General features: G+C 42.9%; 1 protein-coding gene and 1 long non-coding RNA gene across 2 annotated transcripts; both read right to left on the bottom strand.

Moving 5' to 3' along the window:
- Positions 1-9,484: 9,484 nt before the first annotated feature.
- LOC308113642 (mitotic spindle assembly checkpoint protein MAD2B-like) lies at positions 9,485-10,614 on the bottom strand (the record flags this gene model as incomplete). The annotated part of the gene is made up of 4 exons (XM_080470037.1): positions 10,264-10,614; positions 9,931-10,049; positions 9,774-9,845; positions 9,485-9,700 (listed from the first exon to the last, which is right to left on the bottom strand). Exons 1-4 carry the CDS (start codon positions 10,301-10,303, stop codon positions 9,485-9,487), a joined length of 447 nt encoding a protein of 148 aa, XP_080326163.1. The 5' UTR covers positions 10,304-10,614.
- A 7,586-nt stretch (positions 10,615-18,200) lies between these two features.
- LOC308113723 lies at positions 18,201-19,034 on the bottom strand. Its single transcript, XR_013935571.1, has 4 exons — positions 18,901-19,034; positions 18,568-18,686; positions 18,411-18,482; positions 18,201-18,318 (listed from the first exon to the last, which is right to left on the bottom strand). It is a non-coding gene; the product is annotated as an uncharacterized lncRNA (long non-coding RNA).
- Between the last annotated feature and the right edge of the window lie 2,359 nt (positions 19,035-21,393).

The following is a 21,393-nucleotide window of genomic DNA, read 5'->3' as shown; positions in this document are numbered from 1 at the left end:
TTCATCATGCAGGGATCTTAACACCATTGGTCGATACCTGGATGGTAAGACAAGCTGTCTGATGCGTTTGCCACATGGTTTTTCTTTCACTCTGAAGAGTATTCCGCCTGAAACCTCCAGTTTGGTGCTTTCACGGAGGAGCAAAACAGTTTCTTGTGAGTCAGTTTTAGAAAGATTCAGTTTCTGATTGTTCTCAATTGCTTTCTTGACCCGTCCAATCGCTGGATCCCGGTCTTGTGATGTTTGGATTTCCTTTGGATTTAACTGATCAAGGGTGTTTAAACTGAGATTCACAGGAAACACAAAAACATCTGGTATCGCAGTGGCTGGAGCTCCAAGCTGATCCACCAATCGATCAGGTACCACCTCTTCTTTTCTGACACAGGCCCTTTTGCAAAGCGCTTTAACACCAGCAGTTGGGATACTAACCCACTCCTGCCGAGACAATAAGTCAGCATCAGTATTGTGTCGCCCTGGACGATATTGGATGATGAAATCATATGTGGCGAGAGCAGCGAGCCAGCGATGTCCCACCGCATTGAGTTTTGCTGAGGTCAAAACATAGGTTAGTGGGTTGTTATCTGTTCTTACAATGAATTTTGCACCATATAGATAGTCATGGAATTTATCCACGACGGCCCACTTTAATGCCAGGAACTCCAATTGGTGGACTGGGTAGTTAAGCTCAGAGTCTTTGAGTTTCCGACTTGCAAAAGCAACAGGTCTAAAGCCCTTTGGATATTCTTGACTCAGGACAGCACCTAATCCATTCATACTGGCGTCCACATGCAGGATGTAAGTTCTGGTGGGATCAGCGAATGCTAACACCGGAGCATTTACCAGGCAGTCACGGATTTTCTCAAATGCTTCCTGACAGGCTGGAGTCCACCGCTCTCCAAAAGGCTCAGAGGTTTTAAAATAGACTTTGTTTGCATCTGCTTTCTTTTTAATCTTAGCATCATACCAAGTGGGGGCATATCCTTTGGTAAGCTCAGTGAGGGGACGGATGATAGCGGAGTAATTTTTGATAAACCTCCGATAGTAACCACAGAACCCAAGAAAGGACTTGAGAGACTTTAGGTGAGGGGGCACTTCCCAGTATTTCACAACTTCCACCTTCTCTGGATCAGTCGCTATACCATTAGCAGACACAATGTGACCAACATATTTGACTCGCGGCTGACAGAATTGACATTTGTCAATGGACACTTTCAAGCCGATCTCCTCTAATCGGTCCAGCACCTTCAATAGACGTTGCTCATGTTCTTCAAGGGTCTTCCCAAACACTATAATGTCATCTAAATACACCAAGGCTTCCAGAAGATGCATGTCACCAATTGCTTTCTCCATCAGACGCTGGAACGTGGCAGGCGCTCCGGTAATTCCTTGTGGCATGCGCTCGAACTGGTAAAAACCATGGGGACAGATAAAGGCAGTTTTTTCTTTGTCTTCCTCAGCCATATCAATCTGGTAGTAGCCACTACGGAGATCTAGTACAGAGAACCACCTGCTGCCTGACAACGAATCCAGAGCGTCGTCAATGCGTGGCATTGTGCACTGGTCTGGTATTGTGCGGTTGTTAAGAGTTCTGTAATCTATACAAATTCTTATTTTTCCATTTTTCTTTCGGACAATGACAATCGGGGAGGCATAAGGACTACGGGATTCTGTTATAATCCCTGCTGCCATCAGCTGCTGTATTTGCCGCTTCACGTCATCAATATCTGCTGGAGCTATTCTCCTTGACCTTTCCCTGAACGGTCGGGGATCATGCAGGCGTATGTGATGTTCTACTCCTGTCGCCAGACCAACATCCCACTCATGCAGTGAGAAAACTTTTCGCCTCTCAGCTAACTTCTGCTGAAGCCGCCTCTTCCACTCTTTAGGGATTGGGGAATCTCCAAAGTCAAAAAGTTTGGGGTCTATTGCTTCCGTTGAGGACTCGGATGATTGAACTGGGGTGACTGTGTCCACAACATACATCTCTGCAATAACCGTTCCCACTGGTATCGCTGTTTCTTTTTTAGACTCATTCTGAATGAGCACTGTGAAATTGTTGCCATCTACATTAGCATTTGGGAGCACACCGGGCTGTAACAGTACACCAGCAGGTAAAGCCTGAACAGTGGGTGCATCAATCAATACAAGCTCTTTACTTGAGGTATTATGTTTATCTATTTTGCACGTGGCATAATATTTTGCACCCGGAGCCACAATGAGGGGACCAGGTCCTGTCCATTTTATTTGTCCTAAGACTACTTCTTCCTTGGCTGATTGTGCCTTCACTGGGGCATACACAGACTGGATTCTCATTGAATGCACATCATCTATGGTGCTCTTTGATTTTGATTTTACCAAGTCTAATAACCGGCTGAACAAAGATGTGTTAGTGCCTACTAATACAGGGGCTTGCTGGTTGTTTTTCGGCTCAGGACAGATCAATGCAAGCACCTCTACTTGCCCAGAGACACCGGTGATCTCTTTAGCAAACTCCATGTCTACTACAATATAACCTCTATAGGGATATTCTGTATCAGCAAGGCCCCACAGACCAAGACGGGAGAGTGGTTGTATGGGGACATCTGCTAGATGCTCCTTGTACCAACTTTCAAAAATTATAGTCACATTAGACCCACTGTCAATCAGAGCATCACAGGATACATTATTGACCCTAATGGAATGAATGAATGATGGGCCCACCAGACCCTCAGGTAAGCTTGCATCTGTTAAAGGGACTTCAATTTTGTTGACATTAGCAACATCGCCTGCCGTAGACTTTGAATTTGTTTTATTTGGATCAGACGCTTCTCGCAATGCACGAATTAGTTTTGTTATTACTTTATGTGGGTTCTCTGCTGCTGTGCATCGGGTGGCTATGTGACCATTTTCCCCACATCTATAACAGAAATACTGATTAGAATCTTTGGACAATGATGGGTTAAACGGAGTAGATTTATTGGTTTGTACTACTTTATGTCTACTAGGCTGTGTCAGGTTCCCTTGCTGCTGGGCGGATGTGTAGTTCACTGCCATTACACGCATTTTATTTTGTAGCACTTCCACTTGTTTCTTTAATGACTCCAGTTCACTTGATGGCTCCATTTTCGGGGTTTTCCTCCATTCTTTTGGTCCATGGACGGAACCAGCAGCAATCGATTGGGGCCGTGAGCTGTCGTTCTTCCTCTCCAACTGTGCTCTCAAATCTTGAATTTGAGCCTTTAACTGTTGCTGCGAAAGGGACTCAGAAGGCTCCTTCTCGGCCTGGATGGCACGTGCCTGCTGCCGTCGTACAGAGTGACGATTTTCTTCTTCAATCACTTCTCGTAGCAAGTGCAGAAAGGTGGGGGGATTATCTTTTCGCTCCCTCACTTTCAACTGAAGCAACATAAGATCTGACGTTGAGCCTTTAATAAGTTGCTCTATTCTGGCCTTATTGGCTGAAGTAACAGGTAGACCCCCTGCCTGCACAACTCTAACAAGAGACCTCTCTAATCTTCGTAAAAAATCAGACAAACTCTCATTAGGCTGCTGTTGAAGGGCTCTGAATGACAAATAGAGTTCTTCACCCGATTCCACAGTACCAAAAATGCTCGTTATTGCCTCTATGTACTCATGGGAGCTAGCATCGGGTTCTGTCATACGAACAGCTTGGATGATCTCCAAAGCAGGTCCTTTGAGACTTTCCAGTATTCGTCGTCGTTTTTCTTTGTCAGAGCACTCCCCTTCCTCTACTAGGAGTGTTGCCTGTTCCAACCACACACAAAACGACTCTTCTCCAGCGGGGGTGGGACTGACCCCGGAAAATGTCCGTAGTCGTCTATAGGCATGGCTGTCAGCTGATCTGTTTGTTTTGCTCATTATATCACCCATTGCACGGATGATGGACTCAGAGTTGCCGTCTCCCGCTCCTGGTGAGATGCATGGACTCTGAATATCTTCTAAAGTTTTTCCTTCCTGTTTCAGAAAAGCTTGCAGTTTTACTTCAAACTCATCAAGTGGCTTTTCTATGTAGTACACTGATTTCCAGGTACTTCCACCACTGATTGGCCTCACTTCTGGGGGGATTCTAGTGGGGTCTATTTCTTCCCGACATTCACACAACACCATTAAGGACTGTTGTTGAGGGTGAAACATTTTACCTTTAACCACTACTTTACCCAAAGCTTTAATAGTCTCTGCTGTTTCTTCTACCTCAGCTGTTGAAACACTTTCAGGCACTCCATATAATAAGAGAGCATGTTTCACATTGACTGACTCTCCTCTGCACCAATTAACCAACTCATTTTGTAACGGGCTGCCCATTTGAGTTTCCATTTTTTAATATTTAAAGTTGTTGTGTCCCATAGACTTTACTTTATTTGTTACTTTTAATGATAGTTTGTTAATAAAGTAGAAATCCCAGCAGTGCCTCCATTTATGTAACCCAATTCCCATGTGAAGGCTATGAGAGAGGGCCTGAGTTCATATTAACAAAAAGTAATGGGACACAACAACTTATATACCAAAATTTCTGGACATTTATTATGAAACAAAAATAAATTAGAGCAAGACAATTGCAACCAAGGGTTCTCTTAAAATGAAAAAACTATTTTACGCTAAACCGTTGAAAAAAATGAGGTTTAAATCTTATTGTCAACAGAACTGGTTTCGCAGAACCTTTTTAACTCTTCGAACTCAAAATAATAATCCTTCACTCGAACAAAAACAATCTTCTACTTTGCCAATAAATCAAAATTCCTTGTAACTCTCAAGGTGCTCCTGTTATGAAACAAATCAATCAACGAAAACAACCACCAAAACAAGATAATTGAATGGTTAATCACACCACCCACCCCTCCACCCGGTACCACTGGCAAAAGGTTGGTGGCCGGCCTGTTTTCGACGTCTGGGTCCGGTGAGGCCCAAACTTTCTGGCCGCTTCGCTCAAGGAGCTGAAAAATGATCGGTGCAGTACTCACAGGGGTTTGATGAGTGGGGTGTGTGTGTGTGGGGGGGGGGGGGGGGGGGGGGGGGGGGGTTCTGTCATGGAGGGAGAGCAGGGGGGTAGCAGGAACTGGGCAGGAGTCTTTCTCCAGTAGAAGAAACAGCAGGACCGTTCCAAAACAGGCGGCAGGTTGTTGGCCTTCTTCTGCCTCTGCATGATTTGCACAGGATTTCACATGGATTTTCACATTAGCTCAACAGCTGATCACCTTTAAGCTTCATTATTACGGGCAGTGCATTCCCAAAACACACAAAGTACAATTTACCTTTGGTTGCCACAAGAAATGCTTGCCTTAAGCCCACGATTGGTCGACTTGCAAACATTTGGTTCACTGGTGGAGCTTCTGCTGCTGATGCCTCTCTCACACAGACTGAGTGCAGGCACTTCACTTCACCTGCGCCGCACCCTTAGCCCCACCCCTTTCTGTTGGCTCCCTCCAATCAGCAGTTACAACACAATGTGGGTGTCAACCAAACAAACTTCATCTCTGAACACCAGCAAAAGAAATCAAAAAGTTTTAGAACTGAAAACATCATAAAACAATAAAACATTGACAACAAACAACTCCTCAAAAAAAAGGTGCTTTTCAAATTTCAACCCAAAACAAAATATTTTTATTCACATATTCCAACTAATGTGTGGTATCTAATAATATCTAATAGGGTATTTTTACACAGGGCTACACCAGTATGGTAGTTAAAAATGAAAAATCAGAGACCCTATTTGACCTATTTGGAAAGAAAATTGTCCAAATTCCTCCTCTCTGCTTCAGCATTTGAACGTCTCAGGTTGAGTCAGAGAATTATGGACCAATCAGAGGCTGTCTTTCAAAACGTATATACCACATGGTGTCAATTGACCAATCACGTTACTCCTTACTGGGCATGATACATAGTTGCATAGTTGAGACCATAATTTTTTTTTGCAAAACATTTTTTAGCAAAGTGTTGACAAAATTAAATCATATCCTTTTTTTGGACCAATTGAGATTATTTTAGGGTATTTATTTTCTGCAGTGGATTTTGCCTTCATAGTATGGTACAATACAGTATGGTACAGTACAGGTACTCGTGTTTCCTCTGGCAAAAGAAGCTCTGAACTCCTCTCATTTAAATACATTTTTTTTATTTTATTTTGAACAGCAAAATCAATCATTCACAACAACCAAAGATATTTCACCAAACAAACAGGGAATAGGTTCACCAGAACAATGTGATGTCAGGCACAAGCCCCGGCCCAGACTCATCTGGTAGCTTTGACAGATGTTACCTACAACGGCAATTCAATTTTTTCATTTGAATGATGTACTTTTCTGAGAGAGTAGGTTCTTAAGCACTCGTGTGCCAAATCTGGTGCTTTTATCACTAAATGAAAGATTGTTTCAACAATCTGTTCCACAAGAAAGGTGGTTTTCAAAAAGTGCGGGACAGGACTGGTATTGACCGTTACAGTTCAGGTTTCCACCGCGAGAATTTGGGATTTTCCTGAAAATACCGCTCCGAAGCTGGACGCTTTTGTGCTCCCCTTCCGTCGGGGTACTCAGGACCATGGAACTGGCCGGTTCTGAGGAACCGTAGGCTGATTGGCCGGTGATTTACTACACGCCCTCAATATTTTATATTAATAATATGTTGGCTGTATGAATCCTCTTAACATATTCAGCTTTGCACTGGTTGGTTTTTTTGTTTAGTTTGTTTGCAGCGCAACTTTCATGTTGGTCCCGAAATAGTAGACGCGAGGCAGGACGGAGACCGGGACTCGGGAGCAAACGATACGGCCGTAATCGATGCTCTACCAAGTCCACTCGTCGCGTCGCGTCGCGTCGGTCCATTGCTTGAATCGCCGCATGCCGCCCCGGAGCTCCGGTGTCTGTCCTGGCATCGTGTCCGTGATCTCTGCCTCCATGCGGAAGTTGCAGCCGTCACAACCAGCAACACGACACCGGCACCAAGTGGAGTCTGGTGCCACAAAGCCGGGGCGACGTTCGTTCTCTCGGAACCAACACGGAAGTTGCAGCTGCAGCTCTGTGGCTGCAAAAAATAAAAATAGAATAACTAAACAACTAGTGCAAAGCGGAGTATGTAAACAACAACAAAGGATCCATAAGGTCCAGAACCCTTTTCTTTCTTTTTCACTTCCTTCTCTCTTACTTTCCTTGCCAGGTGCATCTGTTTCTTGTTCCACTCTTCCAACTCTCTTTTGTTGTCTTGGAGTTGTTCCAGCTCTGAACAACTGCAAGACAACATGTGTCCCTATGTGTCCCTTTTAAACTTCAACAAACTTTTCTCGCCCTGACCTACCTTGTCTTTTAACATTTTTTCTTTTTCTGTTTTTGTTTAAATGTAAAGTGCATTACAAATACATTCATCCATTCATTCATTTTCTTCCGCTTATCCGTTTCCGGGTCGCAGGGGTGACAGTCTGAGCACTGTCACCCAGATCGCATCGCACCATTTAAGAACCTTCCTGCAAATACAATGTATTATTATTAGCAGTATTATTAAACCTTCCTGGCCTCTTCAACTGTCTCTCTGGCCTTCGTCTCTCTGTTGTCATTGTTCAGCGCCGTTTGAAGAGTTTCCTCCAGAAGCCTCTTTTCTTATGTTGCTTGTCCTGGGGATCCTCCCTTATGACCGTGTAGGGCTTCTCTGGCCTGATCTTCTCATGCAGCAGCTTCTTGTTCTCCGGCTGCAGGGTATTGTTCTCATGCTCCAGGGTCTTCTTCTCATGCTGTATCGTCTTGTTCTCCGGCTGCAAGGTATGGTTCTCAAGCAGAAGCTTCTTGTTCTTCAGCACCAGCACCTTGTTCCTCTGCAAGAACATCTTGTTCTCCTGCAGCAGCGTCTTGTTCTCCTGCAGCAGCGCCGTGTTCTCTCGCAGCAGGGCAGTGTTCTCATGGAGCAGGACCTCTTTATGATTCAGCAGTGTATCGTTCTCACTCAGCAGCCAATTGTGGCCCTCCAATATGGCCTTGTTCTCATTCTGTAGCGTCTTGTTCTCCTGCAGCAGCGTCTCCTTCTCCTGCAGCAGCGTCTTGTTCTCCGACTGCAGGGTATTGTTCTCATGCTCCAGGGTCTTCTTCTCATGCTGTATCGTCTTGTTCTCCGGCTGCAAGGTATGGTTCTCATGCTGTATCGTCTTGTTCTCCGGCTGCAAGGTATGGTTCTCATGCAGAAGCGTCTGGTTCTTCAGCACCAGCACCTTGTTCCTCTGCAAGAACATCTTCTTCTCATGCAGCAGCATCTTCTTCTCCCGCAGCAGGGAAGTGTTCCCACACTGGAGGACCTCATTGTCATTCAGCAGCGTATGGTTCTCACGCAGCAGCCAATTGTGGCCCTCCAACATGATATTGTAGTGAGTGTTGACAGCCCTCTTCTCATGCAGCAGCCGGTCTCGCTCCTCCACCACCTCCTGGAGCCTCTCCTCCAGAGCTTTGAGCCTTATTTCAGCCAGCTCTTCAACGGTGAGCTGGGGCATTCCAGTGAGACTCTCAATCTCCTTCTGCAGTTCAGTATTGGCTTCTTCACTGCCAACGAGCTGCTCCTTCAGCTGGATGGCTTCTTGTTCCAAGTCCCTCCTTCCTGTTTGAGGTGACTGGATGTCTGAGGAGGCCTCAGCTCTCCTCTGTGTTTCATTCTCCAACAGTCCAGCAATCATCTTGAGATGCTCCAGTCTGGATCGTTTTGTCTTCAGCTCCTCTTCAATATGCACTAATTCCAGACACTTCCTAGGATTTTTCAGCTGGTATATTTAGTGACGTTGCTTCTGGAGTTCACCAATAAAACAGTGCAGCATCAAAATCTCACGATTAATATTCGGCTTAGAAACCACAGGACGGCCCTGTTTAAAACCTTCTCTGTCTCTTTCAGCTATACTCAAACCTGTTAAAAAGATAACTATCAATGTGGTGGCTACTGTGCAAAATGGTGCTTTGTCCTTGCAGGTCTACCTTTGAAGTGTTTGTGCTGATCCGACGTGGCCTCTTTTCACATAGAAGACACAAAGTGATGTCAACAAGCTTTTGTCTTGTAGACATCATGCGATGTCATCACAGTTTCATCTTGGGATCAAAGCCATTAGATCAATGTCATCAAATTCATTCAATATTTTTTTTTTTTTTTTAAACGTTTTCGTGCTACTTCCGCTTTAAGAAAACTCCTTCCGTGCTACCGAGCAGTGGAGCAATGGAGCGACGCGACGTGACGTGTGGACTCAGAGCATCGATTACGGCCGGATTGTTTGCTCCCGAGTCCCGGTCTCCGTCCTGCCTGCTCTGGTTTCCCCACAACTCTAGTTTAAAAACAAAACCACCTTTCTTGTGGAGCAGATTGTTGAAACAATCTTTCATTTAGTGATAAAAGCACCAGATTTGGCACACGAGTGCTTAAGAACCTACTCTCTCAGAAAAGTACATCATTCACATGAAAAAATTGAATTGCCGTTGTAGGTAACATCTGTCAAAGCTACCAGATGAGTCTGGGCCGGGGCTTGTGCCTGACATCACATTGTTCTGGTGAACCTATTCCCTGTTTGTTTGGTGAAATATCTTTGGTTGTTGTGAATGATTTGATTTTGCTGTTCATCATTATGATAAATGACAGTTGAAGAGTCAAACCTGACGGAGAGCAGGGGAGGCTGAGAAATCTCAAACACAAATCTCTCCACTGGATGATGCTCTTTGTCCATGATGACCACGACCACCTTCTCCGCTTCATTCTAGGGGAGGGAGGGGGGGGAACTTCTGCATGGAGTTGTAAAATTAACCACACAGCTTGAGGAGAACGCTTACCTTCTCAATGAGCGGCTTCACACAATGCAGGGTATCTTGAATGTACTGATTAAGCTCTGGGTGACATGACATCTAGAAATGAGGTACAGAAAACTGATGTTAAGAGGCACGTGTATTCAATATACTATGAATGTAATAATCACAGGTTGGTGTGTACCTGCACTGGGACGTTGTACTTCTTTCTCTTCTGAAATATCCCAGAGGGATAAACTTCACGCACATACAAGATGAGATGAATGGCAACTTCCAGGAACTCACAGAGGATATCAGCAACCACTGAGGAAAACAGCAATGAGATAAAACTCTAAAAGATCAGATACGTTCTTATGATATTGTATTCGAATCGTTCGCGTTAAGGACAGATAGTACAGATTAAACTAAAGCTTCGTGCTCAGTTGTAGGAGGAAGACATGTGATGGCATGTTTGAGGTGACTTGACTTAATCAAGCATCACAACTGCTGAACATTTACATGCGAAGTGTTGGCTTACCTTGTCCAAAATTGATGTCTTGTCTGGTTAGAGTTGTCATATTTGCGTCACAAACAAATAGAAAAAGAGAAAAAAGGCTTTGTTTTCTTCCAGCAGGCTGACGGAAGCAGACAGTGAACGGCGGGTTCTTTCGAAGATGTTTAGGAAATTATTTAAAACGGAGATAGTGGTACATCTTGGCTTCAGTTTCAGACATAACTGATTCATTAAACTTGATTATTGAACAATACACATTTATTCATAATCGTTTTTTTATACTAAGCCAAAGGGCTTCTATCTCCCTCGTTACCAAACGACTTCACGGCGCGCGGCGAAGACGTCATGCGTTGTTTACAAGCTGCGTCCACCAGTGATGACGTCTCTTTACTTTTTTTTTTGGTTTGTTTGATCTTATTTCATTTTTGTTTGTATGAGTCAGTTTTTGACAGAGAGGTACAATCTGTGGTCTTCGTGTCATGTTTCATTTTTGGTTGTTTTTTTTAAGTCACTTTAATATATTAAAACATACTATGAAAGAAAACAAAAACACTAAAGCTTCTCCACATTAACTTGATTGCAAACCATTCATTTGTTGTTGTTTTTTCTTGTTAGTTTGATTTGTTGGCAAAATCCACACAATCAGAAACAAAAAAAAAAAATCGGGTCGTTTTATCGTTTTCTAATTTGGGTCAGAAAAGAAAGAAACGAGAATTCAACTCGTTTTTTTGATTTTCTGGTTTTTGGACAAAAATCGAAAAAACGTACATTCAACTCAGTTTCCTATTTTCTTTTGTCATTGTATTATTGCTGTCATTGATGGGCGGGGCTTCAGCGACTCTTTTGTGTCTGATTGGCTCACGTTTGCCTGAAGTTTTCACAGTAAAACTCCACGCTAACACAACATACCTCGATGTCAAATAACCACTGCAGCCTCCAGTCTGTGTTGTCACGACTGGAAATATGGTGTTTGGTTATATATCAATGCGATACACACATTTTTTTTTTTTTGTGATACACACATGCTCACTCTGCTCTGGGTTATTTTTCCACACTTACTCCTGATTAATCCGAAACTCCTGGATGTTAAACTGCCGTTTGCCGGAAACAGCCTGACACGCCAAAAGCAGTTACAAAAGATACCTGCAGGTGGCAGTGTGGAGACATGTTTGCCCTTTGAAGGCCTGATTTAATGAACGTTAGTGTGTAAAAACTTAAAATAATTCAACAGACGTGCATATGATCATCACTTTAAGATAGAAATATCAGCAAAATTGAACAGATTTGTGTTTTTAGACAATACATAATAAAAATCTAATTCTGAACAAATATTGCTACAAATAATTGCTGGATTTCTTTTCCCAGACCCCGGTAAATGATTTTCATTAAAAAGTGCAGTCTCTTCTAAATTACTTCTGGTGTGGACTTGGCAGGTTTTGTCTTGAAGGTATGTCTCAGAAATATCCATATATAACATCTATAATATCAGTATATTTTTCCTTTTTAAAGATACAATGACCCAGCCAATGTTTTCTTCTTGCTGCCGAAGCCTGGTGGGCTGTCAGGGTTGTGTTGGAGAGTGGAGCCGCACATCAAGCCACTGTCTGAAGTGCAGCGAAGAACAGCCTGTGTACACGGAGGTGGCTGCACTTTGCACAGCACTGGCCTTCTTTAGGTCGCTGCCCTAAAGAGGACAGCAACTTATTGTGGTGTTCATGATTGTTCACATAAATATGTAAATATGTTCATTATTTGTGTTGTTTAGTCTTCAAAATGATTCTGTTGTCTGACTTTTGTTGTGCATGTGTTCTTTCTTTGATTAGACTCAGTCTTCAAATATCTTTTTCAGTTCTTTCTTCATGTGTTTGAACACAGGCAAAGTTGCTGACACCTGACTGTTTCCTGCATCTTTGAAAGATTTTTTAAGTTTAACCCTCTGAATTATGAAAGCCTTGAACAAGATTTTTTTTCTGAGGTCTGTCATTCTGTTGTCTAGATACCATGAAGCAGTAAATAGCTTCTCCTGGGCTTCTTCCTCATGTTCCTTTTGCATTAAAGACCCCAAAATAATACTGATGTTACCTATTCAATCAACTCCTGAACATTGATATGTTTAATTAGAACGAGCCACGATGGCTTTACAGCTTCTCCTCCAGTGTGTCTGCCAGCAGGACTGTGACAGAGGCCGACTGCAACAAACAAAACAAAAACACTCCTGTACCTGTATCTGTACTTCAAACACTAATCATGTTTCTAAAGTGATTGAACAGAAACGTATTTGTGTGTTAGTATTTGCGAACATGGAGTGGATAGAAGAAGCTGAAACGCATCAAAAGAGCTTCTGTTCTCATCATTTCCCCCAAGAGTGAATTGGAAAATCTTTCTTACTATTTTTTCTTACTTGAGTCCATCTGGTTATTAACACCAGAACGTGTTTTGAACATACAATCATGGGAACCAGTATTACCAGTGTAACCCAATTCTCATGTGAAGGCTATGAGAGAGGGCCTGAGTACATTTTACCTTTAACCACTACTTTACCCAAAGCTTTAATAGTCTCTGCTGTTTCTTCTACCTCAGCTGTTGAAACACTTTCAGGCACTCCATATAATAAGAGAGCATGTTTCACATTGACTGACTCTCCTCTGCACCAATTAACCAACTCATTTTGTAACGGGCTGCCCATTTGAGTTTCCATTTTTTAATATTTAAAGTTGTTGTGTCCCATAGACTTTACTTTATTTGTTACTTTTAATGATAGTTTGTTAATAAAGTAGAAATCCCAGCAGTGCCTCCATTTATGTAACCCAATTCCCATGTGAAGGCTATGAGAGAGGGCCTGAGTTCATATTAACAAAAAGTAATGGGACACAACAACTTATATACCAAAATTTCTGGACATTTATTATGAAACAAAAATAAATTAGAGCAAGACAATTGCAACCAAGGGTTCTCTTAAAATGAAAAAACTATTTTACGCTAAACCGTTGAAAAAAATGAGGTTTAAATCTTATTGTCAACAGAACTGGTTTCGCAGAACCTTTTTAACTCTTCGAACTCAAAATAATAATCCTTCACTCGAACAAAAACAATCTTCTACTTTGCCAATAAATCAAAATTCCTTGTAACTCTCAAGGTGCTCCCGTTATGAAACAAATCAATCAACGAAAACAACCACCAAAACAAGATAATTGAATGGTTAATCACACCACCCACCCCTCCACCCGGTACCACTGGCAAAAGGTTGGTGGCCGGCCTGTTTTCGACGTCTGGGTCCGGTGAGGCCCAAACTTTCTGGCCGCTTCGCTCAAGGAGCTGAAAAATGATCGGTGCAGTACTCACAGGGGTTTGATGAGTGGGGTGTGTGTGTGTGTGGGGGGGGGGGGGGGGGGGGGGGGGGGGGGGTTCTGTCATGGAGGGAGAGCAGGGGGGTAGCAGGAACTGGGCAGGAGTCTTTCTCCAGTAGAAGAAACAGCAGGACCGTTCCAAAACAGGCGGCAGGTTGTTGGCCTTCTTCTGCCTCTGCATGATTTGCACAGGATTTCACATGGATTTTCACATTAGCTCAACAGCTGATCACCTTTAAGCTTCATTATTACGGGCAGTGCATTCCCAAAACACACAAAGTACAATTTACCTTTGGTTGCCACAAGAAATGCTTGCCTTAAGCCCACGATTGGTCGACTTGCAAACATTTGGTTCACTGGTGGAGCTTCTGCTGCTGATGCCTCTCTCACACAGACTGAGTGCAGGCACTTCACTTCACCTGCGCCGCACCCTTAGCCCCACCCCTTTCTGTTGGCTCCCTCCAATCAGCAGTTACAACACAATGTGGGTGTCAACTAAACAAACTTCATCTCTGAACACCAGCAAAAGAAATCAAAAAGTTTTAGAACTGAAAACAACATAAAACAATAAAACATTGACAACAAACAACTCCTCAAAAAAAAGGTGCTTTTCAAATTTCAACCCAAAACAAAATATTTTTATTCACATATTCCAACTAATGTGTGGTATCTAATAATATCTAATAGGGTATTTTTACACAGGGCTACACCAGTATGGTAGTTAAAAATGAAAAATCAGAGACCCTATTTGACCTATTTGGAAAGAAAATTGTCCAAATTCCTCCTCTCTGCTTCAGCATTTGAACGTCTCAGGTTGAGTCAGAGAATTATGAACCAATCAGAGGCTGTCTTTCAAAACGTATATACCACATGGTGTCAATTGACCAATCACGTTACTCCTTACTGGGCATGATACATAGTTGCATAGTTGAGACCATAATTTTTTTTTGCAAAACATTTTTTATCAAAGTGTTGACAAAATTAAATCATATCCTTTTTTTGGACCAATTGAGATTATTTTAGGGTATTTATTTTCTGCAGTGGATTTTGCCTTCATAGTATGGTACAATACAGTATGGTACAGTACAGGTACTCGTGTTTCCTCTGGCAAAAGAAGCTCTGAACTCCTCTCATTTAAATACATTTTTTTTATTTTATTTTGAACAGCAAAATCAATCATTCACAACAACCAAAGATATTTCACCAAACAAACAGGGAATAGGTTCACCAGAACAATGTGATGTCAGGCACAAGCCCCGGCCCAGACTCATCTGGTAGCTTTGACAGATGTTACCTACAACGGCAATTCAATTTTTTCATTTGAATGATGTACTTTTCTGAGAGAGTAGGTTCTTAAGCACTCGTGTGCCAAATCTGGTGCTTTTATCACTAAATGAAAGATTGTTTCAACAATCTGCTCCACAAGAAAGGTGGTTTTCAAAAAGTGCGGGACAGGACTGGTATTGACCGTTACAGTTCAGGTTTCCACCGCGAGAATTTGGGATTTTCCTGAAAATACCGCTCCGAAGCTGGACGCTTTTGTGCTCCCCTTCCGTCGGGGTACTCAGGACCATGGAACTGGCCGGTTCTGAGGAACCGTAGGCTGATTGGCCGGTGATTTACTACACGCCCTCAATATTTTATATTAATAATATGTTGGCTGTATGAATCCTCTTAACATATTCAGCTTTGCACTGGTTGGTTTTTTTGTTTAGTTTGTTTGCAGCGCAACTTTCATGTTGGTCCCGAAATAGTAGACGCGAGGCAGGACGGAGACCGGGACTCGGGAGCAAACGATACGGCCGTAATCGATGCTCTACCAAGTCCACTCGTCGCGTCGCGTCGGTCCATTGCTTGAATCGCCGCATGCCGCCCCGGAGCTCCGGTGTCTGTCCTGGCATCGTGTCCGTGATCTCTGCCTCCATGCGGAAGTTGCAGCCGTCACAACCAGCAACACGACACCGGCACCAAGTGGAGTCTGGTGCCACAAAGCCGGGGCGACGTTCGTTCTCTCGGAACCAACACGGAAGTTGCAGCTGCAGCTCTGTGGCTGCAGAAAATAAAAATAGAATAACTAAACAACTAGTGCAAAGCGGAGTATGTAAACAACAACAAAGGATCCATAAGGTCCAGAACCCTTTTCTTTCTTTTTCACTTCCTTCTCTCTTACTTTCCTTGCCAGGTGCATCTGTTTCTTGTTCCACTCTTCCAACTCTCTTTTGTTGTCTTGGAGTTGTTCCAGCTCTGAACAACTGCAAGACAACATGTGTCCCTATGTGTCCCTTTTAAACTTCAACAAACTTTTCTCGCCCTGACCTACCTTGTCTTTTAACATTTTTTCTTTTTCTGTTTTTGTTTAAATGTAAAGTGCATTACAAATACATTCATTCATTCATTCATTTTCTTCCGCTTATCCGTTTCCGGGTCGCAGGGGTGACAGTCCGAGCACTGTCACCCAGATCGCATCGCACCATTTAAGAACCTTCCTGCAAATACAATGTATTATTATTAGCAGTATTATTAAACCTTCCTGGCCTCTTCAACTGTCTCTCTGGCCTTCGTCTCTCTGTTGTCATTGTTCAGCGCCGTTTGAAGAGTTTCCTCCAGAAGCCTCTTTTCTTATGTTGCTTGTCCTGGGGATCCTCCCTTATGACCGTGTAGGGCTTCTCTGGCCTGATCTTCTCATGCAGCAGCTTCTTGTTCTCCGGCTGCAGGGTATTGTTCTCATGCTCCAGGGTCTTCTTCTCATGCTGTATCGTCTTGTTCTCCGGCTGCAAGGTATGGTTCTCAAGCAGAAGCTTCTTGTTCTTCAGCACCAGCACCTTATTCCTCTGCAAGAACATCTTGTTCTCCTGCAGCAGCGTCTTGTTCTCCTGCAGCAGCGCCGTGTTCTCTCGCAGCAGGGCAGTGTTCTCATGGAGCAGGACCTCTTTATGATTCAGCAGTGTATCGTTCTCACTCAGCAGCCAATTGTGGCCCTCCAATATGGCCTTGTTCTCATTCTGTAGCGTCTTGTTCTCCTGCAGCAGCGTCTCCTTCTCCTGCAGCAGCGTCTTGTTCTCCGACTGCAGGGTATTGTTCTCATGCTCCAGGGTCTTCTTCTCATGCTGTATCGTCTTGTTCTCCGGCTGCAAGGTATGGTTCTCATGCTGTATCGTCTTGTTCTCCGGCTGCAAGGTATGGTTCTCATGCAGAAGCGTCTGGTTCTTCAGCACCAGCACCTTGTTCCTCTGCAAGAACATCTTCTTCTCATGCAGCAGCATCTTCTTCTCCCGCAGCAGGGAAGTGTTCCCACACTGGAGGACCTCATTGTCATTCAGCAGCGTATGGTTCTCACGCAGCAGCCAATTGTGGCCCTCCAACATGATATTGTAGTGAGTGTTGACAGCCCTCTTCTCATGCAGCAGCCGGTCTCGCTCCTCCACCACCTCCTGGAGCCTCTCCTCCAGAGCTTTGAGCCTTATTTCAGCCAGCTCTTCAACGGTGAGCTGGGGCATTCCAGTGAGACTCTCATTCTCCTTCTGCAGTTCAGTATTGGCTTCTTCACTGCCAACGAGCTGCTCCTTCAGCTGGATGGCTTCTTGTTCCAAGTCCCTCCTTCCTGTTTGAGGTGACTGGATGTCTGAGGAGGCCTCAGCTCTCCTCTGTGTTTCATTCTCCAACAGTCCAGCAATCATCTTGAGATGCTCCAGTCTGGATCGTTTTGTCTTCAGCTCCTCTTCAATATGCACTAATTCCAGACACTTCCTAGGATTTTTCAGCTGGTATATTTAGTGACGTTGCTTCTGGAGTTCACCAATAAAACAGTGCAGCATCAAAATCTCACGATTAATATTCGGCTTAGAAACCACAGGACGACCCTGTTTAAAACCTTCTCTGTCTCTTTCAGCTATACTCAAACCTGTTAAAAAGATAACTATCAATGTGGTGGCTACTGTGCAAAATGGTGCTTTGTCCTTGCAGGTCTACCTTTGAAGTGTTTGTGCTGATCCGACGTGGCCTCTTTTCACATAGAAGACACAAAGTGATGTCAACAAGCTTTTGTCTTGTAGACATCATGCGATGTCATCACAGTTTCATCTTGCGATCAAAGCCATTAGATCAATGTCATCAAATTCATTCAATATTTTTTTTTTTTTAAACGTTTTCGTGCTACTTCCGCTTTAAGAAAACTCCTTCCGTGCTACCGAGCAGTGGAGCAATGGAGCGACGCGACGTGACGTGTGGACTCAGAGCATCGATTACGGCCGGATTGTTTGCTCCCGAGTCCCGGTCTCCGTCCTGCCTGCTCTGGTTTCCCCACAACTCTAGTTTAAAAACAAAACCACCTTTCTCGTGGAGCAGATTGTTGAAACAATCTTTCATTTAGTGATAAAAGCACCAGATTTGGCACACGAGTGCTTAAGAACCTACTCTCTCAGAAAAGAACATCATTCACATGAAAAAATTTAATTGCCGTTGTAGGTAACATCTGTCAAAGCTACCAGATGAGTCTGGGCCGGGGCTTGTGCCTGACATCACATTGTTCTGGTGAACCTATTCCCTGTTTGTTTGGTGAAATATCTTTGGTTGTTGTGAATGATTGATTTTGCTGTTCATCATTATGATAAATGACAGTTGAAGAGTCAAACCTGACGGAGAGCAGGGGAGGCTGAGAAATCTCAAACACAAATCTCTCCACTGGATGATGCTCTTTGTCCATGATGACCACGACCACCTTCTCCGCTTCATTCTAGGGAGGGGGGGGGGGGGGGGGGGGGGGGGGGGGGGGGACTTCTGCATGGAGTTGTAAAATTAACCACACAGCTTGAGGAGAACGCTTACCTTCTCAATGAGCGGCTTCACACAATGCAGGGTATCTTGAATGTACTGATTAAGCTCTGGGTGACATGACATCTAGAAATGAGGTACAGAAAACTGATGTTAAGAGGCACGTGTATTCAATATACTATGAATGTAATAATCACAGGTTGGTGTGTACCTGCACTGGGACGTTGTACTTCTTTCTCTTCTGAAATATCCCAGAGGGATAAACTTCACGCACATACAAGATGAGATGAATGGCAACTTCCAGGAACTCACAGAGGATATCAGCAACCACTGAGGAAAACAGCAATGAGATAAAACTCTAAAAGATCAGATACGTTCTTATGATATTGTATTCGAATCGTTCGCGTTAAGGACAGATAGTACAGATTAAACTAAAGCTTCGTGCTCAGTTGTAGGAGGAAGACATGTGATGGCATGTTTGAGGTGACTTGACTTAATCAAGCATCACAACTGCTGAACATTTACATGCGAAGTGTTGGCTTACCTTGTCCAAAATTGATGTCTTGTCTGGTTAGAGTTGTCATATTTGCGTCACAAACAAATAGAAAAAGAGAAAAAAGGCTTTGTTTTCTTCCAGCAGGCTGACGGAAGCAGACAGTGAACGGCGGGTTCTTTCGAAGATGTTTAGGAAATTATTTAAAACGGAGATAGTGGTACATCTTGGCTTCAGTTTCAGACATAACTGATTCATTAAACTTGATTATTGAACAATACACATTTATTCATAATCGTTTTTTTATACTAAACCAAAGGGCTTCTATCTCCCTCGTTACCAAACGACTTCACGGCGCGCGGCGAAGACGTCATGCGTTGTTTACAAGCTGCGTCCACCAGTGATGACGTCTCTTTACTTTTTTTTTGGTTTGTTTGATCTTATTTCATTTTTGTTTGTATGAGTCAGTTTTTGACAGAGAGGTACAATCTGTGGTCTTCGTGTCATGTTTCATTTTTGGTTGTTTTTTTTAAGTCACTTTAATATATTAAAACATACTATGAAAGAAAACAAAAACACTAAAGCTTCTCCACATTAACTTGATTGCAAACCATTCATTTGTTGTTGTTTTTTCTTGTTAGTTTGTTTTGTTGGCAAAATCCACACAATCAGAAACAAAAAAAAAAAATCGGGTCGTTTTATCGTTTTCTAATTTGGGTTAGAAAAGAAACAAAACGAGAATTCAACTCGTTTTTTTGATTTTCTGGTTTTTGGACAAAAATCGAAAAAACGTACATTCAACTCAGTTTCCTATTTTCTTTTGTCATTGTATTATTGCTGTCATTGATGGGCGGGGCTTCAGCGACCCTTTTGTGTCTGATTGGCTCACGTTTGCCTGAAGTTTTCACAGTAAAACTCCACGCTAACACAACATACCTCGATGTCAAATAACCACTGCAGCCTCCAGTCTGTGTTGTCACGACTGGAAATATGGTGTTTGGTTATATATCAATGCGATACACACATTTTTTTTTTTTTGTGATACACACATGCTCACTCTGCTCTGGGTTATTTTTCCACACTTACTCCTGATTAATCCGAAACTCCTGGATGTTAAACTGCCGTTTGCCGGAAACAGCCTGACACGCCAAAAGCAGTTACAAAAGATACCTGCAGGTGGCAGTGTGGAGACATGTTTGCCCTTTGAAGGCCTGATTTAATGAACGTTAGTGTGTAAAAACTTAAAATAATTCAACAGACGTGCATATGATCATCACTTTAAGATAGAAATATCAGCAAAATTGAACAGATTTGTGTTTTTAGACAATACATAATAAAAATCTAATTCTGAACAAATATTGCTACAAATAATTGCTGGATTTCTTTTCCCAGACCCCGGTAAATGATTTTCATTAAAAAGTGCAGTCTCTTCTAAATTACTTCTGGTGTGGACTTGGCAGGTTTTGTCTTGAAGGTATGTCTCAGAAATATCCATATATAACATCTATAATATCAGTATATTTTTCCTTTTTAAAGATACAATGACCCAGCCAATGTTTTCTTCTTGCTGCCGAAGCCTGGTGGGCTGTCAGGGTTGTGTTGGAGAGTGGAGCCGCACATCAAGCCACTGTCTGAAGTGCAGCGAAGAACAGCCTGTGTACACGGAGGTGGCTGCACTTTGCACAGCACTGGCCTTCTTTAGGTCGCTGCCCTAAAGAGGACAGCAACTTATTGTGGTGTTCATGATTGTTCACATAAATATGTAAATATGTTCATTATTTGTGTTGTTTAGTCTTCAAAATGATTCTGTTGTCTGACTTTTGTTGTGCATGTGTTCTTTCTTTGATTAGACTCAGTCTTCAAATATCTTTTTCAGTTCTTTCTTCATGTGTTTGAACACAGGCAAAGTTGCTGACACCTGACTGTTTCCTGCATCTTTGAAAGATTTTTTAAGTTTAACCCTCTGAATTATGAAAGCCTTGAACAAGATTTTTTTTCTGAGGTCTGTCATTCTGTTGTCTAGATACCATGAAGCAGTAAATAGCTTCTCCTGGGCTTCTTCCTCATGTTCCTTTTGCATTAAAGACCCCAAAATAATACTGATGTTACCTATTCAATCAACTCCTGAACATTGATATGTTTAATTAGAACGAGCCACGATGGCTTTACAGCTTCTCCTCCAGTGTGTCTGCCAGCAGGACTGTGACAGAGGCCGACTGCAACAAACAAAACAAAAACACTCCTGTACCTGTATCTGTACTTCAAACACTAATCATGTTTCTAAAGTGATTGAACAGAAACGTATTTGTGTGTTAGTATTTGCGAACATGGAGTGGATAGAAGAAGCTGAAACGCATCAAAAGAGCTTCTGTTCTCATCATTTCCCCCAAGAGTGAATTGGAAAATCTTTACTATTTTTTCTTACTTGAGTCCATCTGGTTATTAACACCAGAACGTGTTTTGAACATACAATCATGGGAACCAGTATTACCAGTGTAACCCAATTCTCATGTGAAGGCTATGAGAGAGGGCCTGAGTACATTT

The sequence above is a fragment of the Lipophrys pholis genome (assembly GCF_963383615.2).
Source record: "Lipophrys pholis genome assembly, chromosome: 8".
Lineage (NCBI taxonomy): Eukaryota > Metazoa > Chordata > Actinopteri > Blenniiformes > Blenniidae > Lipophrys > Lipophrys pholis.
Note: the sequence above shows the minus strand (reverse complement) of the source record. Positions and strands in the feature narration are given on the sequence as shown.